This window comes from Balaenoptera ricei, chromosome 3 (assembly GCF_028023285.1).
Source record: "Balaenoptera ricei isolate mBalRic1 chromosome 3, mBalRic1.hap2, whole genome shotgun sequence".
Classification (NCBI taxonomy): Eukaryota; Metazoa; Chordata; class Mammalia; order Artiodactyla; family Balaenopteridae; genus Balaenoptera; species Balaenoptera ricei.
The window spans coordinates 177576599-177601910 of record NC_082641.1 but is presented as its reverse complement, the minus strand read 5'-3'; the positions used below and the strand labels follow the sequence as shown (position 1 = coordinate 177601910).

General features: G+C 42.9%; 1 protein-coding gene across 1 annotated transcript; it reads right to left on the bottom strand.

Annotated features, from left to right (window-relative positions):
- Positions 1–833: 833 nt before the first annotated feature.
- Positions 834–4963, bottom strand: CD70 (CD70 molecule). Its single transcript, XM_059919868.1, is given in 5 exon segments — positions 834–1222; positions 3446–3479; positions 4483–4692; positions 4695–4745; positions 4748–4963. Coding segments are annotated over 5 exon segments (900 nt in total).
- Between the last annotated feature and the right edge of the window lie 20349 nt (positions 4964–25312).

Here is a 25312-nt window from a genome sequence, read left to right as displayed (position 1 = left end):
GAATTTCACCTCAATTAAAAAAAAAAGAGTGTCCACACATGATTTTACAGAAAAGAAAATACAAATGATTCAAATGACACTGAAGTATGGGGGCGGGGAATAGGCTCCCCTTTTATTAGAAATAAGACAAATGAAAAGCTTCTTTTCACATCCCATGGAGAAGCCATGCTCACATGGTGCAGATTAAAAATCTAAATTGGTTCAACACCTGTGGGGGCCAATTTGTTAATGAATATCAAAATTACAAACACACCCTCTTGGACCCAGCCATTCCACTTCTAGGAATTTATCCTACAGATATAGGTGTGAAATGACCTAGGTATTGTAGAAGAAAAAGAAAGGTATCAGACGTGGAAAGGAAGAAATAAAATTTTTTATTTTTAGAAGAGTTTTTAAAAAATACTTTAACCAAAAACTGTTGGATCTAATAAACAGATTCTGTAAAGTAAAACAAAGAAACAAACAAAAAAATAGCACAACCTCCCCCAAATCAATATAGAAACATCAATTATGTTTCTGTGCATTAACAATGCAATCTCACGGTGGTCCAGTGGTTAAGACTCTGTCCTTCAGATGCCTTTCAGGTAGGTGTGGGTTCATTCCCTGCCTGGGGAACTAAGATCCCACATGCCACATGGTGTGGCCAAAAAAAAAAAAAAAAAAGAAAAAATAATAAAAAAGTTTAAAAAAAGCCAATGCATTCTCAGGAAGAGAAATACAACCTTTGGATACAATACAATGTATCCAAAATAATAAAAATACTTACGAATAAATTGACGATAAAACAAAGAAAAAAATCCCTCCCAACAAATCTGGGCCAGGAAGTGCAATGGTCAAGGGCACACCCACTGAATCCCAAAAAAAGTCTCATCAGCGTTTCTGGAGGGCAGCAGAGGCTGAGTAAGGTTGGTGCAGAGAATGTCCCCGTGGGCTAAGAACGTTAGGCGCTGGGAGGCGACGGAGCAGCCGTGGTGAAAGTTGAGGCGTAGCAGGCTGATGCTGTGGGCCGTGGGGAAGCAGATGGCCACAGTCAGGGTGGCGCTATGGGGCCTGGCGGTCCATGTGGAGAAGGAGCAGTTGGCTAAGGTCACCTGGATGTGCAGCCTATAAATGCCATCACGTTGGATACGCAGCTGCCCGTTGTCCAGCTCTGGCCCATGCACGAAGGAGCGGCCCAGGGCTGGGCTTCCCTGCCAGCGCAGCCTGGGGTCCTGCCGTGATCCTGAGAGGGCTGTGGGAGAAGGGATGGAAGGATGGAGGTTTAGGGAAACTGCGTGCTACAGAGGGAATGCCCCAAACTCCCATGTTGAAACCTAACCCCCAAGGGGATGGCATTAGAAGGTGGGACACTGGGAAGTGATTAGATCATGAAGGTGGAGTCCTTATAAAAGAGACCTCATATCCACTGATGGATGAATGGATAAAGAAGATGTGATATCTATCTATCTATCTATCTATCTATCTACACATACACACACATATATGTATACATATATGTATGGATGGATTGTGTGTGTATATATATACACACACCATACACATATATATATCAAATGGATAAAGATGTGATATTATATATATTATTATATATAATATATGTGGTATTATACACATATGTGTATATATATATAATTCAACCATCAAAAAAGAAGGAAATTCTGCCACTTGTGACAACATGGGTGGACCTAGGGGTAAGTCAGACAGAGAAAGACAAATACTGTATGACTTCCCTTATACGTGCAATCTAAAACAAAACAAAACCCAAACTCATAGATACAAGAACAGACTGGTGGTTGCCAGAGGTGGGAGCTGGGGTGGGCAAAATAGGTGAAGGTGGTCAAAAGGTAAAACTTATAAAATAAGTTATAAACTAAGTCCTGGCAGCGTAATGTGCAGTATGGTGACTAGAGTTAATGATACTGTGTTGTATATTTGAAAGTTGCTAAGAGAGAAGATTTTACAAGTTCCCATGGCAAGAAAAAAAAATTTAACTATGTTAGCTAGGCACTGTGGTGATCGTTTTGTAATATATACAAACAGAGAACCGTGTTGTACACCGGAAACTAATACAATGTTATATGTCAACTATATCTCAATTTAAAAAGAGAAAGAGGGACTTCCCTGGCGGGTCCAGTGGTTAAGACTCCGCGCTTCCAATGCAGGGGTACGTGCTCCATCCCTGGTTGGGGAACTAAGATCCCGCATGCCCCTCGGGGCGGGGTGGGGTGATGTGGGGTGGCCAAAGAATAGAAATTTAAAAAGAAAGGGGGTGGGGAGAGAAAAAGAAGAGCCCGGAGAGCTCTCTCCCTCCCTTTCCGCCACATGAAGACCCAGCAAAAAGATGAGAAGATGGCTGGCTGGGGACTTCCCTGGTGGTCCAGTGGTTAAGACTCCATGTTCCCAATACATGGGGCGTGGGTTCCATCCCTAAGTCGGGGGAGCTAAAATCCCACATGCCTCGCGGCTAAAGAACAGAAGCAAGATTGTAAAAAATTCAATAAAGACATTAAAAACGGTCCACATCAAAAAAAACAAAAAACAAAAAACAAAAAAAAACCAACAACCAAAAAACAAAAAAAAAGAAGATGGCTGGCTGTTTATGAACCAGGAAGCGAGCTCTCACCAGACACCAGATCTGCCGGTGCCTTGAGCTTGGACTTCACAGCCCCCAGGACCATGAGAAAGAAATGTTTTGTTTATAAGCCACCTGGTCTGTTATTCTGTCACAGCAGCCCGGACAGAAAGCACCAGAAAGCAACAGAGAAAAAAGACGAATAGCGTTTCCCTCCGTTACAAAATGGAATGAACACACACCCAACCCTCTGGGGATGAGAGGGGGAGAGGCCCAAAGAGGAAGAGGGTTAGAGAGAGGCTGGGAGAGGACTGCCAAATGGCACCCTCGCTCACGTTCCTTCATGTCCTTGCTCTAAAGCCCCCTTCTCAAGGACGCCTTCCCCATGGCCGCATCTTCAAGGGCAAACCCAACGCTGGCCTGCCCGATCCCCCTCCCTTACTTGATATTCCTCCCAGAAGTACCAGATGCGTGTTTTACTCTCCTGGCATGCTGCATATTTTCCTTGTTTATTTATTTATTTTCTGATCCCCGTGGTAGAAAGGAAGCACCGACAGGGCAGGGATTTCTGTCGGTTCTGTGGGCTCTCGGGGCACCCAGAACAGCGCTTGCCTCACAGTAGCCACTTAATTAGTGTTTGCGGCCTCAATGAGGGCAGGTTAGTGATGGCTATTAGCTTGGTTTAGTTGGTTTGGGATCTCCCGAGGGAGAAAACAAAAGGCTGAGCAAGGAAGCAGGCACTCAACAGAACGCCGCCATATCTCCCTCTCTTTCTTTCTTTTTCTCATCCGTTCTCAATTTCTCTTTCTCTCTCTCCCTCCCCCACCCTCCTTCTTTCCTCTTTCTCCAACACACATATGCATCTGGTTTTACCTGTGTGATTCAGCTGCAGCTCCGCTAAGTCCCACTGGAAGAAAAGAAAAGAGGGCTGAACACCTAAGCACCAGAGGTCTTGAATGCTCCCGAGGGAAGAAGCTCTCTTTTCTCGACCCATCCTTCTATCCACCCATCATCCCACCGGACTGAGTTGGGAGCTTTGTGAAGGACTCTTAAAGAGGAAGTAGGTTTGAACTAGCCGTGAGCATGAAGAGAAGACCTTCTGAAGAACTTCTTAGTTTCCAGGATATAACACAGGGCGCCTCGGCACACCTGCCTCTCTCCCCTGCAAAGCTCTCCCACCCCCGTAATGCAGCCCCCAAAGCCGGACCCCGTGGTAGGTGTCCGGGGTCCCTCCTGTCCTTGGAGGCCCCGGAACTGCCCCTTCCCAGCTTCGAGAAGCCCCCAGCAGCCTCTGAGTCAGCCTGCTGGGGGAACACCAAAGACGAGTCATTTTCCAGGCCCCCATACAGTACGTATCTTTCTCAGATACGTCCTCCACCCCGGGATCTCCACCCGGGATTTACCTCCTGGCGTCGGCAGAACTGACTATCCTAAGCCGGAGACCCCCGGGGGCAGCCTTGCCCCCGCCTCCCCTCCCTGCTCTGGTCTCTCTCGCTCTGTTCTTTTCCACCAGATCTTTCTTCCTGGCAGATTTGTTGTTGTTTCTATTGTTTGGCCGCGCCGTGCGCTATGCGGGCTATTAATTCCCCAGACCAGGGATGGAACCCCCCCACCCCCCTGCATTGGAAGCGAGGGGTGTTAACCACTGGACGGCCAGGGAAGTCCCCCTGGCAGATTTTTATTCATCTCATTCTGATCTTTTTTTTTTTTCTTTTTTGGTCGCGAGTCTCTTAGTCTGCGCTCTAGCTCACCATCCCTCTGCCCCGAGCTGATTCTTTCCACAGTTGCTCACCTGCCCTCGGCGCTGCACCCCCTCCCCAGGGCCCTGCCCCAGCTGGAGGTCCCCATGCTCCTGAGCTTGCAGAAGGCAGATGTACGTCTGTCTCTCTCTTCCTCCCTTCTGGACTTACCTCAGTTGAATCCAGCTGCTGCTTTCGGGTGAGGTGAACACTGCAGACGAGGCAGCCTATCACCATGCCAAGGAGAAGCAGCAACAAAGCCACCCACCAGATGGACACCCAGGGCCGGTGAGGCACCTGGCAGCCCGAGGCCTCCTCTGCCATCATGATCCTCTGCAAGCACTTCATCAGCTGTGTGACAGGGTGGAGGGTATGTAGACGGCAGGCAGGAAGAGGGAAGGAACCTCAGCTCGCACACAGCTATGGGGCCCTCTCTGCCTGCCTGAACCTGCCAGGGACCAACCGTGCCCCACCCTGGGGATGTCCGGCAAAGGGAGGGACCAGACTCAGTTCTTCAGTGCAGGGAATTCCCCTCCAACTTCTGCCGGTCCCCAGTCTGCAGAATAGGTGGGCCAGGGTGCCCCTCAATTTTTCTATTTGACTTCCCACACTCACCTTCCTGGTACTCATTCAACAAACCTTCTCTGAACATCCACTATGGACCAGATGCTCTGCTGGGCCTCAGGGCTATAGCCACAGCACCCAGGGATGGAGGAGGGGTCCCCAAATATCTATGTGTTCCTCTCCATCTTCCCAGCCTCCCTGACGCCCCCGTGGTGGGACCACCCCTGATGCGGTCACATGACTGACCTGCCTAATAGGGAGAGAGTGGAAGCTGACCAAGGGTCACGTCCATAGCCTGATGTTGTAAACATGCCACACTGCCTTTCAATTCTGTTTCCCTGTGGTCTTGGAGGACACCCATTCTTGATGACTGTAGTGGCTTGACTATGTCACCCCCAAATGCATGTCCACCCAGAACTTCAGCATGTGACCTCATCTGGCAACAGGGTCTTTGCAGAAGTAAGGATGAGGGTGGAACCTACATCCCATGATGTCTTCATAGGAAAAGGAGAGGACACACAGAGACACAGAGGAAAGTTGGAGGTAGACATTGGAGTGATGCAAAACACACCAAAGAACCCCAAGGGCTGCCGGCAAACCCCAGAAGCCAGAAAGAGGGAAAGAAGGAATCTCCCCTAAAGCCTTTGAAAGGAGCGCAGCCCTTCGGACACCTTGATTTCAGATCTCTGGCCTCCAGAACGGTGAAAGAGTAAATTTCTGTTGTTTCAAGCCACTAGTGGGTGGTGCTCTGTTATGGCAGCCTCAGGAAACGAGTAACAACGGCGTAGCTACAAGATGAAGAGACGCTACCTGGGCTTTGTAGGGTTGGGACAATACTTTGTTAGGATCAGTGAATCAAACCACTCACTAGTAGCACAGAAGCTGTCACAGACTGTATATGCCAAGTGCATGTGGCTGTGGTCTAAGAAACTTTACTTGTAGACACTGAGACTTGAAAATTTCATTCCAGAGTGAGGAGTTACAGTGGCCTGGCCTGGGGTGGGAATGGGGTGGGGGAGAGAAGAAGGAGGTGAATAGGGACTAGATATCAGAGATGGAGCCAGCAGCGTTTGCTGATGTGGGAGGGCAGGTAGAAGAAAGAGGGGAGACAAAAGTGTCCAGAATTCCTGGGATCCAGGTGATCGTATACTCCCTGAGACCCCCCAACTACAAAAGGAATTTCCTTTATGAAAACCCTAGGATTCCAGGCCTGGGGATTTAGCCAGCAGCACCCTCAAAGAGACATTAAGCTCTCCTGGGCCTGGGGGCGCGATCCTCGGAACTGTCCCCGACCTACTTTCATACCGTATGAAACCCCCGCTGGGTTCTAAAGTCTAGCTCTGCTGGCTAACTCCATCTGCAAGACCTTCCAACCCCTGTCTTGTCATGGTCCCCACTCCGGACCTTTGATGGTTCTTTGCAGCCCACCTGGTGTCCTTTCCCTACCTCCATCTAGCTGAAAGCCATTCATAGTCACAAATAATTGCTACCGAGCATGGTTAAGTATGTAGAATCTGGAGTTTCTCAACACACTTGGATTCCAATCTCTGGAATGTCACATTTTAGCCTTTGGGAAACTCACACCCCCATGAGCTTAAGTTCAATGTTTCCATCTATAAAATGGGCTGTGAAATACAACAAACTAGTGAATATAACAAAAGAAGCAGAGTCACAGATAGAACAAACTGGTGGTTACCAGTGTGTGTGTGGACAATATAGGAGTGAGGGAGTGAGAGATTCAAACTACTGGCTGTAAGACAGATTCAAGGATGTACCGTACAACACGGGGAATGTAGCTGATATTTTGTAATAACTTCAAATGGAAAGCAACCTTTAAAGATTGTATGAAAATAAAAAATTTAAATAATAATAAAATGGGCTGTGATGAGATTTTAAGGAGAGACAGATGCAAGGCCCTTAGCACAGCGCAGGCACACAGCAAGTGGTCAGTAAAGGCTACCTTTTAATGTTGCTATTTCCCCCCAGGAAATGCTCATTAGAACAACGGGAATGGGTACAAGCAGACAACTCACAAACAAGTTCAGGTGGCTGATCAACACAGAAAGATGACGCCAGCCCTCTGGGCAATAAAATGCAAATTCCCTCAAGTTCACAAGGGAGGTTAAAAGATGGCTAAACCCAAAGTAAATTCCAGCTGGATCACATATTTAAGTGAAAAAAAAAAAGAAAAGAAAACAAAAAAAACACAAAAAAGAAACCATGAAAGTGAAACGGAGCAGGGCCGTGTGATCCTTCCTCCCGACGTCCTCCGCCTGCTTTTTGTCTGTAGAAAAATTTCAGCCAAAGAATAAGTTTAATCAGAGAAGGGAGAATGCAGAAACAAAGGAAAACAGCCCAACAAGACTAAATAATAATAGTTTAGTCATTAAGCAAAGTCAAGGACCTTTAGTTCCTTCTCGAGGGCTCTAGATAATATTCTGAGCCCTATCCTGTGAGCTGTCTTGTAGATACTGAAACCTCCACCAGGTGGAAGAAGGTAACTACACGATGACCAGACTGTAGCCATGACATAAGTTGCCACAATTCCGAGAACTGGCCCTAAGGAAATGGGAACAAACCGACCCTGGAACTGAAGACTTGAACTGTACTTGAAACAATCAAGATGACACTGGTCAGATCACCGCTGACCAATTTCAAAATGATTATTTCTGTATGTAGTCCCCTCCCCCTATGTATAAAAGCTCTTGCCCACTGATTATGGGGGGCGGGGAGTCGGCCTTTGGACAGGAGTCCATCCTCTGCCCCCGGCCATCCCCCACCCCCGTTGCCGGCATCTGAAATAAAGCAAACTTTCCTTTCCAACGACCTTGCCTCTTTATTGGCTTTTGAACGGTGACTAGCCAGACCCCACTTTCAGTTATGAAAGTACTGAAAGTATGATACATTCATAAAAATTCACCTGGGTGCAGTGCAGACTTTTTAAGTATGTTAGAAAAAAACGAAGAAGGCATAAAAGAGAATGTTGTTATGTTTCGCGTATAAGTTAATAATGTCTGCATTAAAAATACCTTCCAAGTTAAAGGCACACACACACACACACACACACACACACACACAGACACACACACACAAGCAGCAAGACAGAAAAAAAAAAAGGTTTGCAAGGCCCAAAATAGACAAAACTGCTCTCCTAAGATATAAATAACTCAAAAGTTAAGTCATTAAGAAGTGACTAATACTTTCTAGAAAATGAAATGAATATGAAGTCAGGTTCTAAAAAGAAATATGATCGAACGTGAAACGCGATATCATCTCTGTTCTGAATAAGATAACTAAAAATTGAAAGCACACGGAATACACCTTTTCTTTTGCACCTATCGTAATTTGGTAAATGATCAGAGTGTTGGTTGAATCTGAAGATTCATGGTGTTGCAAGCATGTAGGTGAAAAGCATCCCTAATACCCGGATGCTGGGATTTGAAATGGATCCAGCCTTTTGAAAGGACAGTTTGGCAAATCCATCAAGATCCCAAAATGCACCTCCCCTAATGTCCATCAGTTTCACTTCAAGGATTTCATTTCGTAAGCACACTCGCACGCACGTGTCACAAACAGAGATGTACACACACAAAATTCAATGTGGCACCTGTCGTGGTAACAAAGAAACAGAAAGCAATCCAAAGAGTCATTCATATCGAGGGCTTATTCCCATGTTAAGAACTCGGCAGGTATCACCTTTTGGAACCTTCACCCGAGCCCTGGGAACTGGGTGATGCTCTGATTCCCATTTTCCACCGAAAGCAGGCTCAGAGACATATCAGCTTAATCCACACAGCAAAGAACTTGAAGGCAGGAAGTGCCTGGGTTTCATTGCACATTTGCATCACTTGCCTGGGCTTTCCCACTGCTCTGGATTACTGGGCTGGGGACACTGCGGGGGCTCCATCGATCGATTGCTCTCTAGATGATGCAGTTCTGCTTGGGGTGGTTTGGGGGTGTTTAAGGAAGTATTGAAAGCAGAGCTTCCTCTACCTGCAAGCAAGATGAGGCTGCAGGGAGGGGATGTGATGGCCTCCCTTCCCCTTGCAAGGTAATTTTCCCCCTTCCTCAGGGCTTCTGAGAAGCCAGGGGAGGCCGGGCACAGTGCAGGGGGTGGGTGGAAGGGAGCAGCCCCGGGGGCGGAAATCTGGGTGCAGGAAGTAAGATCGCCCCTGGGAACCAGGGGCGGCTTGAAGATGCCAACTCAGGTGTCCTCTTTGTCCAACTCGGCCGCCCCTCTGCTGTCCCTTTGCTGTGAATGTCCCCAAGTTGCCCTAGGGCTGTGTCACTTGGTGTTGTCCTTGCCAGGGTCCTAGCAGGAAGGAAGGAGACCAAAGCCTCTCAGTGTACAGCTCCCCTTTAACTACATAATCTTCCCACTTCTGAGATTTCACCTGGGAATGGGGACATCAGGACACCTCTGTCTTAGCCACCTGTTTCCCCTACTCTATCCCTGTTCCCTTCTCCATCCTATGAACTGATCTTGGGTGAGCTCCACCTGCAGCGGCTTGAAGCAGGATTTTGGTTCTCGGCCAGAGATTGAAGTCAGGCTGCGGCAGTGAGAGCACTGAATCCTAGCCACCAGACCACCAGGGACCAGTGGCCAGAGACAAGGTCCTGGCCCATCAGCTGTGTGGAAAGGAATTGCCACAAAGAGACGGAAAGTAGTGAAACAAGTAAAGTGTTTATTAGGAGGAAAAAAAAGAGTACGTGTGGATAGACACACAGGCGGGTTCAGAGAGAGAGTCGTACCCTCGTGGTAGTTTGAATCACTTTTATGGGGCATTTCTTCTGGGTTTCCTTTGGCCAATCTCCCCCGCCTCCCCACACTGCGCAGCTTGTGGGATTTTAGTTCCCCAGCCAGGGATCAAACCCGAGGACCCTGCAATGGAAGCTTGGAGTCCACCGGACCACCAGGGAAGTCCCTGGCCAATCATTTTGATTTGCCTGGTTCTGAGTCCGTATTTGGTTTATCTCAGGGTCCTCCCATGTGTGCGCGTGCATCTCTCAGCCAAGACGGATGCTAGCGAAGAGGCCTATGGGTAGGTTGGCATCACTCACTATGAGGTGACGCCCCTTCCTTTTGACCTTCGAGGAGCCTTTCTGTGCGTGTGTAGTCGGGAAGATCTCCTTGACTTCAAGAATGAGGAATATGTGGTCTTTTCTCTGGGCAGGGCTCAGCCTCCTCACTTGCTCTTGCTGTTATGGAGTTTCTGTCCCCAGGGAACGAACTCGAGCTGCTCACCCTGGGGCCCATCTATCTCCTGCCTCAAATCCCCCCCTGAGAGACGTGAACCCCAAGAAATCTTTATTGGGAGGATGAAGGGTGAAGGTCTATCTTCTGTAGCTTCTTCAGGCTGGCAAGGGGCTAGTAGACCCTACCTAGTTGGGGTCACGGAGCTCTCACTCTGTCTCGTTAAGGGATCCAGGGTGACTTCTGCTGTTATTCTGGCAGGATCTGTTCCGAGCAGTGGCTGGAATCTCTGCATCACCTTCATCTTGTCTGGGAAACCGTTGTGTCTTTAGAAAGAACAAACTAGACAAGCAGATTAACAAGGCAGGGGCCAAAGATCAGTAAAAGAATTACTGTAACCAGGGGCCCAAGCAGGAGTAATAATCAGGTTATATTTGGTAGCAATTTAAATCCTGGTCCAGATGAGTGTCAGCATTTGGGTTACCCTGTCCAAAGGAATTGAGCCATTTGGCATGGTCATATACATTTTTGGTGTCCTCTTCTATTAGCCCAGTATGATTGATGTAGGTGTAACAGACCCAGTTAGAAGTAGTTGGAAGAGTGACAACCTGACATTAATAGCCAACATCAATCTCATTCCTTTTCAGGAGAATAAGCCTGAAACCCAGTCTGGACCTGGCACTTCGGGTAGACTTCTAGCCAGGTAGCCAGTTGTCTAGTTTTATCTAAGTAGGTTTTAACTTTTGATGTGGTATTAACACATAGATAACAGGTGCTATTGGTCACTACACATGTGTTTTCTTGTTAACATACGATCTAAAGCAATTTCATTGTTTAAAAATATAATAGTTACGAGAGGAGACCTTTAAAAAGTAAGGTTGTGACCACCAGCTGCCTGCAGACATTGTTTTGAGAGTAGCTGGTGGCATCTCAAGTCTGACACAGCTCAGAAAACTCAAGTTCTTAGCAATACAGGGACTTGTCTGAAATCACATCCATAGTGTCACCTAGTTATTTCCTTGGATGTCTGAACCACAGCTCTACCATTTTGACTTTTGAATTGTCATTTTCTCCTTAATAGCCAAAGCAGATGTAATCGTTAATGATGTCAGTATTTCTCTAGGTATGAGAAGATGCAAGAATTTGGGCTCATAAAATCTTCTCCTGAAAATATCTAACTATCTGAAGGCCTGTTCTGCCAGCTTTTCCCAGAGCACAGAGTGCCTCATTCCCGATCTCCACCCAGAACTCCTTTCAGGGGGTGTTGAAGGTCAGCAGCTGCAGTGGCCATGATTTAATCTTTGTAGAGGTAGACGGCAAGTGCCAGTTTCCCATTGGCAGAGCCCCTTCAGGGTCATAAATTTGACCACGGTTTGGGGGGCATTTCATGACCGTTTTGTCCCACAGTGCTAGGAACGTTCACTCCCAGGTCTGGCGAAGATTTCACTGATAGGAGACTCAGTGTGCTATTACAGGACTAGGTCTTATGAGTGGCAGAAAGTCTCTGGACCATGTGTCTTACTAGTCTCTCATGGTCCAGGAAAATATTCCCTCTTGCTTCTTCCCATATCTAGAGTTACACTATTACCATCATTGATCCTATATGGAACTAGATATCATCATTTTATCAGAGGCTCAGTCACATATTTGGTAATGTAAGAAACAACAATTTTGTAAAACAGGCAAAATACAAATAACATAGCTAACAGTATTAGTAAAGTCATAAGTCAGAATTAAGCCAAGAACTTCCATCAGGTGCAGCCCAGTATACCCCAGGTCGTCTGACTTCATCTGTTCTGTACCAATCCTGATCTTTCAGGGAAATTATACATTGGCACTGTCCATAAGGCACCCAGCCCAGTTTCCTAGTGTTACTAAACTGATTATCCTTAGTATGATTTAATTGTTCCCAACATAGAGGAGCCTTTAAACTTAAATTACCATAGTCTCTGTTAACTACATAAATCCATCCCATAATTGTGGGAGGTCTTATTCCTTGGTCGAAATTTTGCTTGTTGCTCTGATTGAACTTGAGTAATAGAGGAAAATTCATACTTACAGCCAGGGTCAGAGCAGGCATTAGTAATTGGCCAGGTGAGGAGATTCCAACTAATATCAATAGTGGCCTGAACATGATTATAATTTTTCTTTTAAAATAAATTTCCTAAGGGCCAACCAATGAGAGCTTTGGAGTGGAGAAATCCACTCAGGTAAACTACAAGTACTAGACACAGGTAGTTGGCCACAGACCCAGCAATTGGATTGATTTTTAAAATTAGCATAGGATTGAGCCCATGATAGAAAAACATTTGACTCATATGCAAAGGTCCAAGAGGTCAGGAAAACACTGTAAATGATAATACGAATCAAGTCCAATATCTTGGGGAAGCTGTCTACTTCTGATGTTGTCTTCTTCTCATCCTGGTGTGAGTGTAGTTTCTCCTCTGTTTGAGCATTGTTTTAAGGTGATTTTGAGGTCAGCAGTCCTCCCAGAGGCCAGTCCAGTGCAGGGGCCCTTTGTAAGTGGGAATTAATCCAAGAGTCAGTTCCCTTCAGTTTCAGTGTGCATGAGCTAGTTAAGAGTACCTGATAAGGGTCTTTCCGTCTAAGTTGGAGATAGTCCTTTAAATTATGTCCTTTTCCAGTATGCTTAATCCCCTGATTGCAGGTCATGGGGCATCTGACCTTCATCCAAAGGTAGATTACTGACATAAACTTCAGAAACAAACTTCGAGTGTCCTTTAATAATTCAATTAGTCTTTACATTAAAATAATGTAACAGCAAAGAATTGTCAAGGAAGTGAGTCTTAGTAAATACAGACCTCCATTAGCAGAACTGGCATTTAATATTCACTGAAATAATCTTTTTCTCTCTAAAATTACCCTCATTTCTACCAAATATAGCCAAATTAGGATTAATTTGTTTGCAAAATGTCTGGTCCAATAAACTTGGCCTGATGATTTATATAACTAAAATTGATCATATAGGCTTTTTGCTTGCTGAAAATTTTATAAGGAGTCTCAGATTGAACTTTTTTTTAATTTTTGAATTTTATTTATTTTTTTATACAGCAGGTTCTTATTAGTCATCAATTTTATACACATCAGTGTATACATGTCAATCCCAATAGCTCAATTCAGCACACCACCATCCCCACCCCCCCGCCACTTTCCCCCCTTGGTGTCCATATGTTTGTTCTCTACATCTGTGTCTCAACTTCTGCCCTACAAACCGGTTCATCTGTACCATTTTTCTAGGTTCCACATACATGCGTTAATATACGATATTTGTTTTTCTCTTTCTGACTTACTTCACTCTGTATGACAGTCTCTAGGTCCATCCACGTCTCTACAAATGACCCAATTTTGTTCCTTTTTATGGCTGAGTAATATTCCATTGTATATATGTACCACAACTTCTTTATCCACTCATCTGTCGATAGGCATTTAGGTTGCTTCCATGACCTGGCTATTGTAAATAGTGCTGCAATGAACATTGGGGTGCATGTGTCTTTTTGAATTATGGTTTTCTCTGGGTATATGCCCAGTAGTGGGATTGCTGGATCATATGGTAGTTCTAGTTTTAGTTTTTTAAGGAACCTCCATACTGTTCTCCATAGTGGCTGTATCAATTTACATTCCCACCAACAGTGCAAGGGGGTTCCCTTTTCTCCAGCATTTGTTGTTTGTAGATTTTCTGATGATGCCCATTCTAACTGGTATGAGGTGATACCTCATTGTAGTTTTGATTTGCATTTCTCTAATAATTAGTGATGTTGAGCAGCTTTTCATGTGCTTCTTGGCCATCTGTATGTCTTCTTTGGAGAAATGTCTATTTAGGTCTTCTGCCCATTTTTGGATTGGGTTGTTTGTTTCTTTTATATTGAGCTGCATGAGCTGTTTATGTATTTTAGAGATTAATCCTTTGTCCATTGATTCGTTGGCAAATATTTTCTCCCATTCTGAGGGTTGTCTTTTCGTTTTGTGTATGGTTTCCTTTGTTGTGCAAAAGCTTTGAAGTTTCATTAGGTCCCATTTGTTTATTTTTGTTTTTATTTCCATTACTCTAGGAGGTGGATCAAAAAAGATCTTGCTGTGATTTATGTCAAAGAGTGTTCTTCCTATGTTTTCCTCTAAGAGTTTTATCGTGTCTGGTCTTACATTTAGGCCTCTAATCCATTTTTAGTTTATTTTTGTGTATGTTGTTAGGGAGTGTTCTAAATTCATTCTTTTACATGTAGCTGTCCAGTTTTCCCAGCACCACTTATTGAGGAGACTGTCTTTTCTCCATTGTATATCCTTGCCTCCTTTGTCATAGATTAGTTGACCATAGGTGTGTGGGTTTATCTCTGAGCTTTCTATCTTGTTCCATTGATCTATGTTTCTGTTTTTGTGCCAGTACCATATTGTCTTGATTACTGTAGCTTTGTAGTATAGTCTGAAGTCAGGGAATCTGATTCCTCCAGCTCCGTTTTTTTCCCTCAAGACTGCTTTGGCTATTCGGGGTCCTTTGTGTCTCCATACAAATTTTATAATTTTTTGTTCTAGTTCCGTAAAAAATGCCATTGGTAATTTGATAGGGATTGCATTGAATCTGTAGATTGCTTTGGGTAGTATAGTCATTTTCACAATATTGATTCTTCCAATCCAAGAACATGGTATATCTCTCCATCTGTTGGTATCATCTTTAATTTCTTTCATCAGTGTCTTACAGTTTTCTGCATACAGGTCTTTTGTCTCCCTAGGTAGGTTTATTCCTAGGTATTTTATTCTTTTTGTTGCAATGGTAAATGGGAGTGTTTCCTTAATTTCTCTTTCAGACTTTTCATCATTAGTGTATATGAATGCAAGAGATTTCTGTGCATTAATTTTGTATCCTGCAACTTTACCAAATTCATTGATTAGCTCTAGTAGTTTTCTGGTGGCATTTTTAGGATTCTCTATGTATAGTGTCATGTCATCTGCAAACAGTAACAGTTTTACTTCTTCTTTTCCAATTTGTATTCCTTTTATTTCTTTTTCTTCTCTGATTGCTGTGGCTAGGACTTCCAAAACTATGTTGAATAATGGTGAGAGTGGACATTCTTGTTTTGTTCCTGATCTTAGAAGAAATGCTTTCACTTTTTCACCATTGAGAATGATGTTTGCTGTGGGTTTGTCCTATATGGCCTTTAGTATGTTGAAGTACGTTCCCTCTATGCCCACTTTCTGGAGAGTTTTTATCATAAATGGGTGTTGAATTTTGTCAAAAGCTTTTTCTGCACCTATTGAGATGATCATATGGTTTTTATTCTTCAATTTGTTAATATGGTGTATCACATTGATTGATTTGCATATATTGAAGAATCCTTGCATCCCTGGGATAAATCCCACTTGATCATGGTGTATGATCCTTTTAATGTGTTGTTGGATTCTGTTTGCTAGTATTTTGTTGAGGATGTTTGCGTCTATATTCATCAGTGATATTGGTCTGTAATTTTCTTTTTTTGTAGTATCTTTGTCTGGTTTTGGTATCAGGGTGATAGTGACCTCATAGAATGAGTTTGGGAGTGTTCCTTCCTCTGCAATTTTTTGGAAGAGTTTGAGAAGGGTGGGTGTTGGCTCTTCTCTAAACGTTTGACAGAGTTCACCTGTGAAGCCATCTGGTCCTGGGCTTTTATTTGTTGGAAGATTTTTAATCACAGTTTCAATTTCATTCCTTGTGATTGGTCTGTTCATATTTTCTATTTCTTCCTGGTTCAGTCTTGGAAGGTTATACCTTTCTAAGAATTTGTCCATTTCTTCCAGGTTGTCCATTTTATTGGCACAGAGTTTCTTGTAGTAGTCTCTTAGGATGCTTTGTATTTCTGCAGTGTCTGTTGTAACTTCTCCTTTTTCATTTCTAATTTTATTGATTTGAGTCCTCTCCCTCTTTTTCTTGATGAGTCTGGCTAATGGTTTATCAATTTTGTTTATCTTCTCAAAGAACCAGCTTTTAGTTTTATTGATCTTTGCTATTGTTTTCTTTGTTTCTGTTTCATTTATTTCTGCTCTGATCTTTATGATTTCTTTCCTTCTGCTAACTTTGGGTTTTGTTTGTTCTTCTTTCTCTAGTTCCTTTAGGTGTAAGGTTAGATTGTTTATTTGAGATTTTTCTTGTTTCTTGAGGTAGGCTTGTACAGCTATAAACTTCCCTCTTAGAACTGCTTATGCTGCATCCCATAGGTTTTGGATCATCGTGTTTTCATTGTCATTTGTCTCTAGGTATTTTTTGATTTCCTCTTTGATTTCTTCAGTGATCTCTTGGTTATTTAGAAACGTATCGTTTAGCCTCCATGTGTTTGTGTTTTTTACATTTTTTTCCCTGTAATTCATTTCTAATCTCATAGCATTGTGGTCAGAAAAGATGCTTGATATGATTTCAATTTTCTTAAATTTACTGAGGCTTGATTTGGACCCAGGATGTGATCTATACTGGAGAATGTTCCGTGTGCACTTGAGAAGAAAGTGTAATCTGCTGTTTTTGGTTGAAATGTCCTATAAATATCAATTAAATCTATCTGGTCTATTGTGTCATTTAAAGCTTCTGTTTCCTTATTTATTTTCACTTTGGATGACCTGTCCATTGGTGTAAGTGAGGTGTTAAAGTCCCCCACTGTTATTGTGTTACTGTCGAGTTCCTCTTTTATAGCTGTTAGCAGTTGCCTTATGTCTTGAGGTGCTCCTATGTTGGGTGCATATATATTTATATTTGTTATATCTTTTTCTTGGATTGAACCCTTGATCATTATGTAGTGTCCTTCCTTGTCTCTTGTAACATTCTTTATTTTAAAGGCTATTTTATCTGATATGAGTATTGCTACTCCAGCTTTTGATTTCCATTTGCATGGAATATCTTTTTCCATCCCCTCACTTTCAGTCTGTATGTGTCCCTAGGTCTAAAGTGGGCCTCTTGTAGACAGCATATATATGGGTCTTGTTTTTGTATCCATTCAGCCAGTCTATGTCTTTTGGTTGGGGCATTTAATCCATTCACGTTTAAGGTAATTATCGATATGTATGTTCCTATGACCATTTTCTTAATTGTTTTGGGTTTGTTTTTGTAGGTCCTTTTCTTCTCTTGTGTTTCCCACTTAGAGAAGTTCCTTTAGCATTTGTTGTAGAGCTGGTTTGGTGGTGCTGAATTCTCTTAGCTTTTGCTTGTCTGTAAAGCTTTTGATTTCTCCATCAAATCTAAATGAGATCCTTGCCGGGTAGAGTAATCTTGGTTGTAGGTTCTTCCCTTTCATCACTTTAAGTATATCATGCCACTCCCTTCTGGCTTGCAGAGTTTCTGCTGAGAAATCAGCTGTTAACCTTATGGGAGTTCCCTTGTATGTTATTTGGCATTTTTCCCCTTGCTGCTTTCAATAATTTTTCTTTGTCTTAATTTTTGCCACTTTGATTACTATGTGTCTCGGCATGTTTCTCCTTGGGATTTTCCTGTCTGGGACTCTCTGCGCTTCCTGGACTTGGGTGGCTATTTCCTTTCCCACGTTAGGGAAGTTTTCAACTATAATCTCTTCAAATATTTTCTCGGGTCCTTTCTCTCTCTCTTCTCCTTCTGGGACCCCTATAATGCGAATGTTGTTGCGTTTAATGTTGTCCCAGAGGTCTCTTAGGCTGTCTTCATTTCTTTTCATTCTTTTTTCTTTAGTCTGTTCCGCAGCAGTGAATTCCACCATTCTGTCTTCCAGGTCACTTATCCGTTCTTCTGCCTCAGTTATTCTGCTATTGATTCCTTCTAGTGTAGTTTTCATTTCAGTTATTGTATTGTTCATCTGTTTGTTTGTTCTTCTAGGTCTTTGTTAAACATTTCTTGCATCTTCTCGATCTTTGCCTCCATTCTTTTTCCGAGGTCCTGGATCATCTTCACTCTCATTATTCTGAATTCTTTTTCTGGAAGGTTGCCTATCTCCACTTCATTTAGTTGTTTTTCTGGGGTTTTATCTTGTTCCTTCATCTGGTACATAGCCCTCTGCCTTTTCATCTTGTCTATCTTTCTGTGAATGTGGTTTTTGTTCCACAGGCTTCAGGATTGTAGTTCTTGCTTCTGCTGTCTGCCCTCTGGTGGATGAGGCTATCTAAGAGGCTTGTGGAAGTTTCCTGATGGGAGGGACTGGTGATGGGTAAAACTGGCTGTTGCTCTGGTGGACAGAGCTCAGTAAAACTTTCATCCGCTTGACTGCTGATGGGAGGGGCTGGGTTCCTTCCCTGTTGGTTGTTTGGCCTGAGGCAACCCAACACTGGAGCCTACCTGGGCTCTTTGGTGGGGCTAATGACAGACTCTGGGAGGGCTCATGCCAAGGAGTACTTCCCAGAACTTCTGCTGCCAGTGTCCTTGTCCTCACGGTGAGACAGAGCCACCCCCTGCCTCTGCAGGAGACCCTCCAACACTAGCAAGTAGGTCTGGTTCAGTCTCCCCTGGGATCACTGCTCTTTCCCCTGGGTCCCGATGCACACACTACTTTGTGTGTGCCCTCCAAGAGTGGAGTCTCTGTTTCCCCCAGTCCTGTCGAAGTCCTGCAATCAAATCCCACTAGGCTTCAAAGTCTGATTCTTTAGGAATTCCTCCTCCCGTTGCCAGACCCCCAGGTTGGGAAGCCTGACGTGGGGCTCAGAACCTTCACTCCAGTGGGTGGACTTCTGTGGTATAGGTGTTCTCCAGTCTGTGAGTCACCCACCCACCACTTACAGGATTTGTTTTTACTGTGATTGCACCCCTCCTACCGTCTCATTGTGGCTTCTCCTTTGTCTTTGGATGTGGGGTATCTTTTTTGGTGAGTTCCAGTGTCTTCCTGCCGATGATTGTCCAGCAGCTAGTTGTGATTCTGGTGTTCTCACAAGGGGGAGTGAGAGCACATCCTTCTACTCGGCCACACGTTTATCCAGATTGAACTTTTAAAAGACCTCTCAGGGCTAGGAAACTCATGCCAAGGGCTTATTACAGATTTTGCCTAACAGATGTAGGTGAATTCCTCCCTTTTCAAGGTCCCCAAAATACCTTGAGATTTCTGTACCTGTTAGTAAGGTAGCCTTCCAAATTTATCTGATAAAGTTGCTGGGAAACTAATAGCTTCCCATCTCTGGAGGGAGCAGTCAGAGAGAAAAGATAAATGTTTCAGTTCTGCTTACAAATGTATAATTTACCAAATTACTGTAAGTCATAATGAGTTTGAGGGGAATGTTTTACTGTATGTGGAAAACACAGGTTTAAAACAGTAATTTTTCAGAAAGAAACCATAAAAAATTATAACCATATTCACCAGTTCACTCAGTCTTTTTGTTAACTTTTTACGAAGCCATCAGGATTTTCATTAGAATTCTTCAATTTCTTACCCAGTTCAGCATTACGGTCTGAAAGTAAGGAACTTGTATTTTTCCAAAAGTCCTTACTATAAATCTTCTTGAAAAGGAAGCATTTTTGCAAACACATTAGAGTGAAACCGTAAGTGTCTATAATGTCAAAAGACTTGAGGCGCATTTAAAATCTGATCACATTGCAATTGACAAAGTAACTTAGTTACTGCTGTGACACACAACACTTTCAGATAATAACTAGAATTATGACTGATAACATTTTGCCAGGACATGTCAGAATTTCAGGAACTGTATATAATTTCTAGAGTATCTATATTAATTACATTTACCATACAATATAACCTAGGAAGATTTATTACTCATTTGACAATACTTCCCATGTAATTTAACATACCAATGAACCTAACTAGTTTAATATTTCTCTTTGCGGTGTTTCAGGGGCCCTTTGAAGCATCTCAAAGTTAGCTAGAGGTCAAAAGGACCTCAATAGAATTTGATTTAGGAAGTTTTGTCAAAAAATATCAAAAGGGTCTAGAACAGTCAGATAGGATCATAGGTCACTGTGGAACAATAGTTATTCACTTAGCCAAGGTAACAATAAAAGACTTCAAAGGCTAGGACATGGAAACAACCTAAGTGTCCATAGACAGATGAATGGATAAAGAAGATGTGGCACATATATACAATGGAATATTTCTCAGCCATAAAAAGAAATGAAATTGAGTTATTTGTAGTGAGGTGGATGGACCTAGAGACTGTCATACAGAGTGAAGTAAGTCAGAAAGAGAAAAACAAATACAGTATGCTAACACACATATATGGAATCTAAAAAAAAAAGGTTCTGAAGAACCTAGGGGCAGGACAGGAATAAAGTCCCCGATGTAGAGAATGGACTTGAGGATGCGGGGAGGGGGAAAGGTAAGCTGGGACGAAGTGAGAGAGTGGCATGGACATATATACACTACCAACTGTAAAATAGCTAGTGGGAAGCAGCCGCATAGCACAGGGAGATCAGCTTGGTGCTTTGTGTCCAACTAGAGGGGTGGGATAGGGAGGGTGGGAGGGAGACGCAAGAGGGAGGAGATATGGAGATACATATATGTATAGCTGATTCACTTTGTTATACAGCAGAAACTAACACACCACTGTAAAGCAATTATACTCCAATAAAGATGCTAAAAAAATGCATTGAACAAAAGTTGATTGCTTACTATAAAAGGTTAAGTGATAAAAGTATGATATAAAAGCATACATATATAGTATTATCTCAATGTATATCATATATATATATATATATATATATATATATATATACAAAGAAATGTATGTAGGAAAAAGCAAAAATATTAATGGTCATGCTTATTTTTGAGTTGTGGAGTTATGGCTGATATTATTTTCTTTAAATTCCTGTATTTTTCAATCTTCATATGAGCCGGTGACTTTTACAATTCAAAAATAAATTTTCCTTAAAAGAAAAGATTTCAAAGGCAAATACAGAACTGATCACTTAAAGGGTAAAGAAACTTAAAATCTGTTATCAAAGGCAGTTCAACTTCTTAAGAAAACTTGTCCTCTTGACAGAGAGAAAAGCCAAATTCAAGTTTGCACCAGCTTACTTTTAAAATTCATTTACTCAGTTAAATTTATTCTAAACTTAGTCAATCCTGACTATCCACAAAACTCTTTTCTCGGGGTCCACTTTCCACAAATCTTTCATCAGTTTCTGTATCCATCACATTACTTTCCCATCCAGAAACAGCCAGCTCTAAGTCAGTCCTACTTCCTTTTCCGTTAATAAAATGCAAATCCGTTCCTCAAACCTTCTTTACTGAAAACACATATCCTACTTTCCTTAAGCAACCATGAACTGTCCTTTATATCAGCATTCTGTAGATTGGAGAACATAAATCCAAATAATAATTTCTTGAAAAATGAGATTTCTTATAGAAAATATCTCAGTGTGGCACCAAACATATTTATTAATAGTTCTAAACTTTTCCTTTCTCTGTAAACGGAAGCCAGTATTCAGTAATTAATGTTTCAGTGCCTTATTTTATTTGGAAATGACCTAGCTATTCAATAAACTTCCATTATTTAACTTAATTTAGCACAACTCTTAACATTCAAGTTGTCAAATATCTGGAGGGATTATTCTTAAGTAGACAATCCTAAAAAGTAATTATTCCTAAAAATTTACCCAAAGCTCTTATCTCGTTTGCATTTCCTTAAAAGCTTCTTCACATTGAGTTATTTTCCTTGCTGACAAATTTGTAACAGATGTAACAAGATTTTACTTAGCTTATATTAAACTGAGGCACAATGAAAGTATACTTAAAAGTTGATGACTCTAAAGACATGTCTATATTAATTAGATCAACAAACAAGCATTAATACCAGGTCTTAATTTAATACTGAATATTTTCCAGTTCACGTGAACCTGAAATTCATTTAGCTTAATTTCTCTTGTATTTAGAATTGTTTGATTTGTAAGTGCTTACTTTTATTTAAGCCAATTAAATAGAGCTCATTACAAATTAACCAAGACACATACTGAGACATACATCTATCCAGACAGGCACTATGAGAGATATAGCTTCATTTTCTAAACTTAGTCATGAATCAGATATCACAATGTAAAACTCACTAGTTTAGAAATAACAGTTGGAATAAGTAAAATTTTAAAAGACTTCTTTCCATTTTTTTTTTTTTCTCAGTCTCAGGAAATTAGAGATGGTCTAGATAAGATAAATATTCCTGAAAGCCACGGTCTCAAGGCACAGGGAGAGAAAAGCAAGTTCTCCTAGTAGGACTTGTTCCTCAGGGTCAGAATTCTGGAAAAAAAAAGAAAGTATTTTAACAAGCTACACGTGCCACTACTGAAGCCAGTGCACCTGGAGCCCGTGTTCCGCAACAAGAGAAGCCACCACAAAGAGAAGCCCAATCACCGCAACGAAGAGTATCTCCCGCTCGCAGCAACTAGAGAAAAGCCCATGCACAGCAACAAAGACCCAACGCAGCCAAAAATAAATTTAAAAAAAGAAAGAAAGAAAACAAAACAAAACAAACAAAAAAAAAAACAAGCTAGATTTCTCTAATTGCACGTGCAAAAAAGAACTGGTTTTGCAATTTCAAAAAAAGTTTTATCTTAACCAATTTTGTCCAGAGTCTAAAGAATATTGTGACCACACTGTCAAAAATCATCTTTCTTTTTCTGTAGTCGTAGTTTCATAGCTAAAATTTAGACCAGATAGTGCTCAAATTGGCCCTGATAACAGGACAGACTGGCTGATAAAATGTTGTCCCAGCAGGGATTGTCCCTCCAGGGATGTGGGATCTTAGTTTGCTCAGAAGAATCTGAAGGAGTGAGGGAACTTGCAGGAGTGGGGGAAGCTTCATTTCCGCTGAGAGTTGGGAGAAGTTAGACGGGGATCGTTTAGAATGTCAGGAAAGTTTTCCTCAGTCCATTTTCCCATCCTATGGCAGTAAAGATCTAATTGTAAGAGACCCATTTTCAGGCCATTTTTCCATTCCCCAACTTAAATAAAGGCCAGGCAATGTTACAGCAGGACCTAAGCTTTCCTTTTCTCAGTCCGTCTGGCTTAACTGTGCTCCTAGAAATGAAGTCCAGTGTCCCGGAAACGTTACTAGGAGGTACCTGAAGGAGATTCAGAGCGTCCTCTGAATTTCCTTCGAATCCTGTGCTTGATGGGATTTTTAGCGTCCTCTACTCTCCCGTCAATCCCTGACCAGACGTCTCTGGTTGACCTGGTCCCTCGTGCAAGGGGTCCCTGATAGAGGATGTTTGCATTGCCAGGGCTCTCATTGAAGGGGAGCATTGTGGTCTGCTTGAAAGTGGCCCACCCAATAGGCTGTCCGTTGCAGTGTATGGACTGCCAAGTCCTGGAGTCAAGGGGGAACTCCTGGAGGGTTTGGAGTTGGCCGCAATGGCTGCTTCTCATTGCGGTGGCTTCTCTTGTCGGAGAACGGGCTCTAGGCACACGGGCTTCAGTAGTTGCAGCGCGTGGGCTCAGTAGATGTGGCTCACGGGTTCTAGAGCACAGGCTCAGTAGTTGTGGTGCATGGGCTTATTTGCTCCGCGGCATGTGGGATCTTCCTGGACGAAGGCTCGAACCCGTGTGCTCTGCATTGGCAGGCGGATTCTTAACCACTGCGCCACCAGGGAAGTCCCGTGGGTGCAGATTTTTTTCAGTCCTAAATACTACAGTACTGAAGTGAGATGGGCTCCAGGCTGGGCATTTACACCCAGCCTCCTGTTTGCACTTTGAGATGGAAATAACAACAGAAACGGTAAATAGCCAGGCTTTGTCTCCTGAGGACACTTTAAGATAACAGTCATGGCAGGAACAGAGAGGGGCTAAACCCTGTTTGAGGAAAAGATCAAGTGGTCACATATTTCCCATCCTTGGGGCAAGGGAGACACTGCACCTGTGCAGAAAGGCTCCTTGGGGGGGTCAATAAAAAGGAGGCGCCACCCCATAATAGGTGTTGCCAAGGCCCTCCATAGGCCTCTGGGCTGGAATCCATCTTGGAAAAAAGTTGTGCACGCGTGTTGGGGAGGGTCCTAGGGCAGGTCAGGTGTGGAAAAAGAAACCAGGTAATTGGCCAGAGGTAAACAGAGACCTGGAAGAACTGCCCTATATGAATGATGGAACCGCCTCTTAACTGCACTTCTCCTCATTAGGGAGGACGCCCACACCCTTTTCTCTACAGGTGTGTATCTCTGCCTTGCTTCTGTCTTAACTAAACAAACTGTCTCTCTGTGTGCTCTCCCACTTGCGCTGTGCTGTGCCGCTAATAATAAACTTTGCACCTGTGTTTACAGTTTCTGCCTCCTTGAAACATTCTTGCTTTGAAATGGAGGCAAGAGCCAGGGAAAATTTGCTTCTAGGTGCTAGCCCAGCAAGTGGCTAGGATTCCTGGTTTTCATCCAGGCTACCCAGGTTCAATTCCTAGGCAGGGAACTAAGATCTCGCTTCAAGCCACCGCTCACTGCTCCCTGTCTGGAATGAGTACAACATGGTGAGAGAGAGGTTGGTTGAATCGGAGGATGTGGAATTTCGGTTATGGAGGAAACACCTGTAGTGAAGGCTGACTATAAGTTATATTCAGATTTTTGAATGAGTGGAGGGTCAGCGCCCCTAACCTCCAGGTTGTTCCAAGGTCAACTGTATAGTAATTTCCTCAAAGAATAAGACGTTGTTGACATGGTTTAGCTGCTCAATGAGCTCATCAGTACTCTTTATTTTCAATTTTTGCCACCATCAGTGTGAAGCTTTATTTTTAATTGCGGTAATAATTTATAAATTAATGCAATAAAATTCATTTTAAACGTACAGCATAACGAGTTCTATCAAACGTGTAAGGTCATATAACACCACCACGATCATGTTCTAGAACATTTCTGTCGCCCCCAGAAGTTATCTCATGACCCTTTTGTGGTTATTCTCTCTAATCCATCCCTAGGCAACCACTGGTCTACCTTCTGCCCCCGTAGTCTTGCCTCTCCTAGAATTTCGCATACGTGGAATCACGCAGTGTGTAATCTTTCATGCTTGACACAGTCTTCTTAGCATAATGTTTCTGATTTGTCCGTCATGTTATGTGTTCAGTATTCTGTGTCTTTTTATTGCTAGTATTCCAAAGTGTCCATGTGCCTCCCTTTTTTTGTGCATTCATCAGCTGATGGGCATTTGTGTTGTTTCCAGTTTGGGGCTATTATGAATAATGATGCTGTGAACATGGTCTATAGGTCTTTATGTGGACATTTGTTGTCATTTCTCTTGGGCAAATTCCTAGGAGTGGGATTGCAGGTCATATGGTAGGGGTATGTTTAACTTTGTAAGAAACTACCAACTGTTTCCCCAAGTGTCCATCCCATATTTC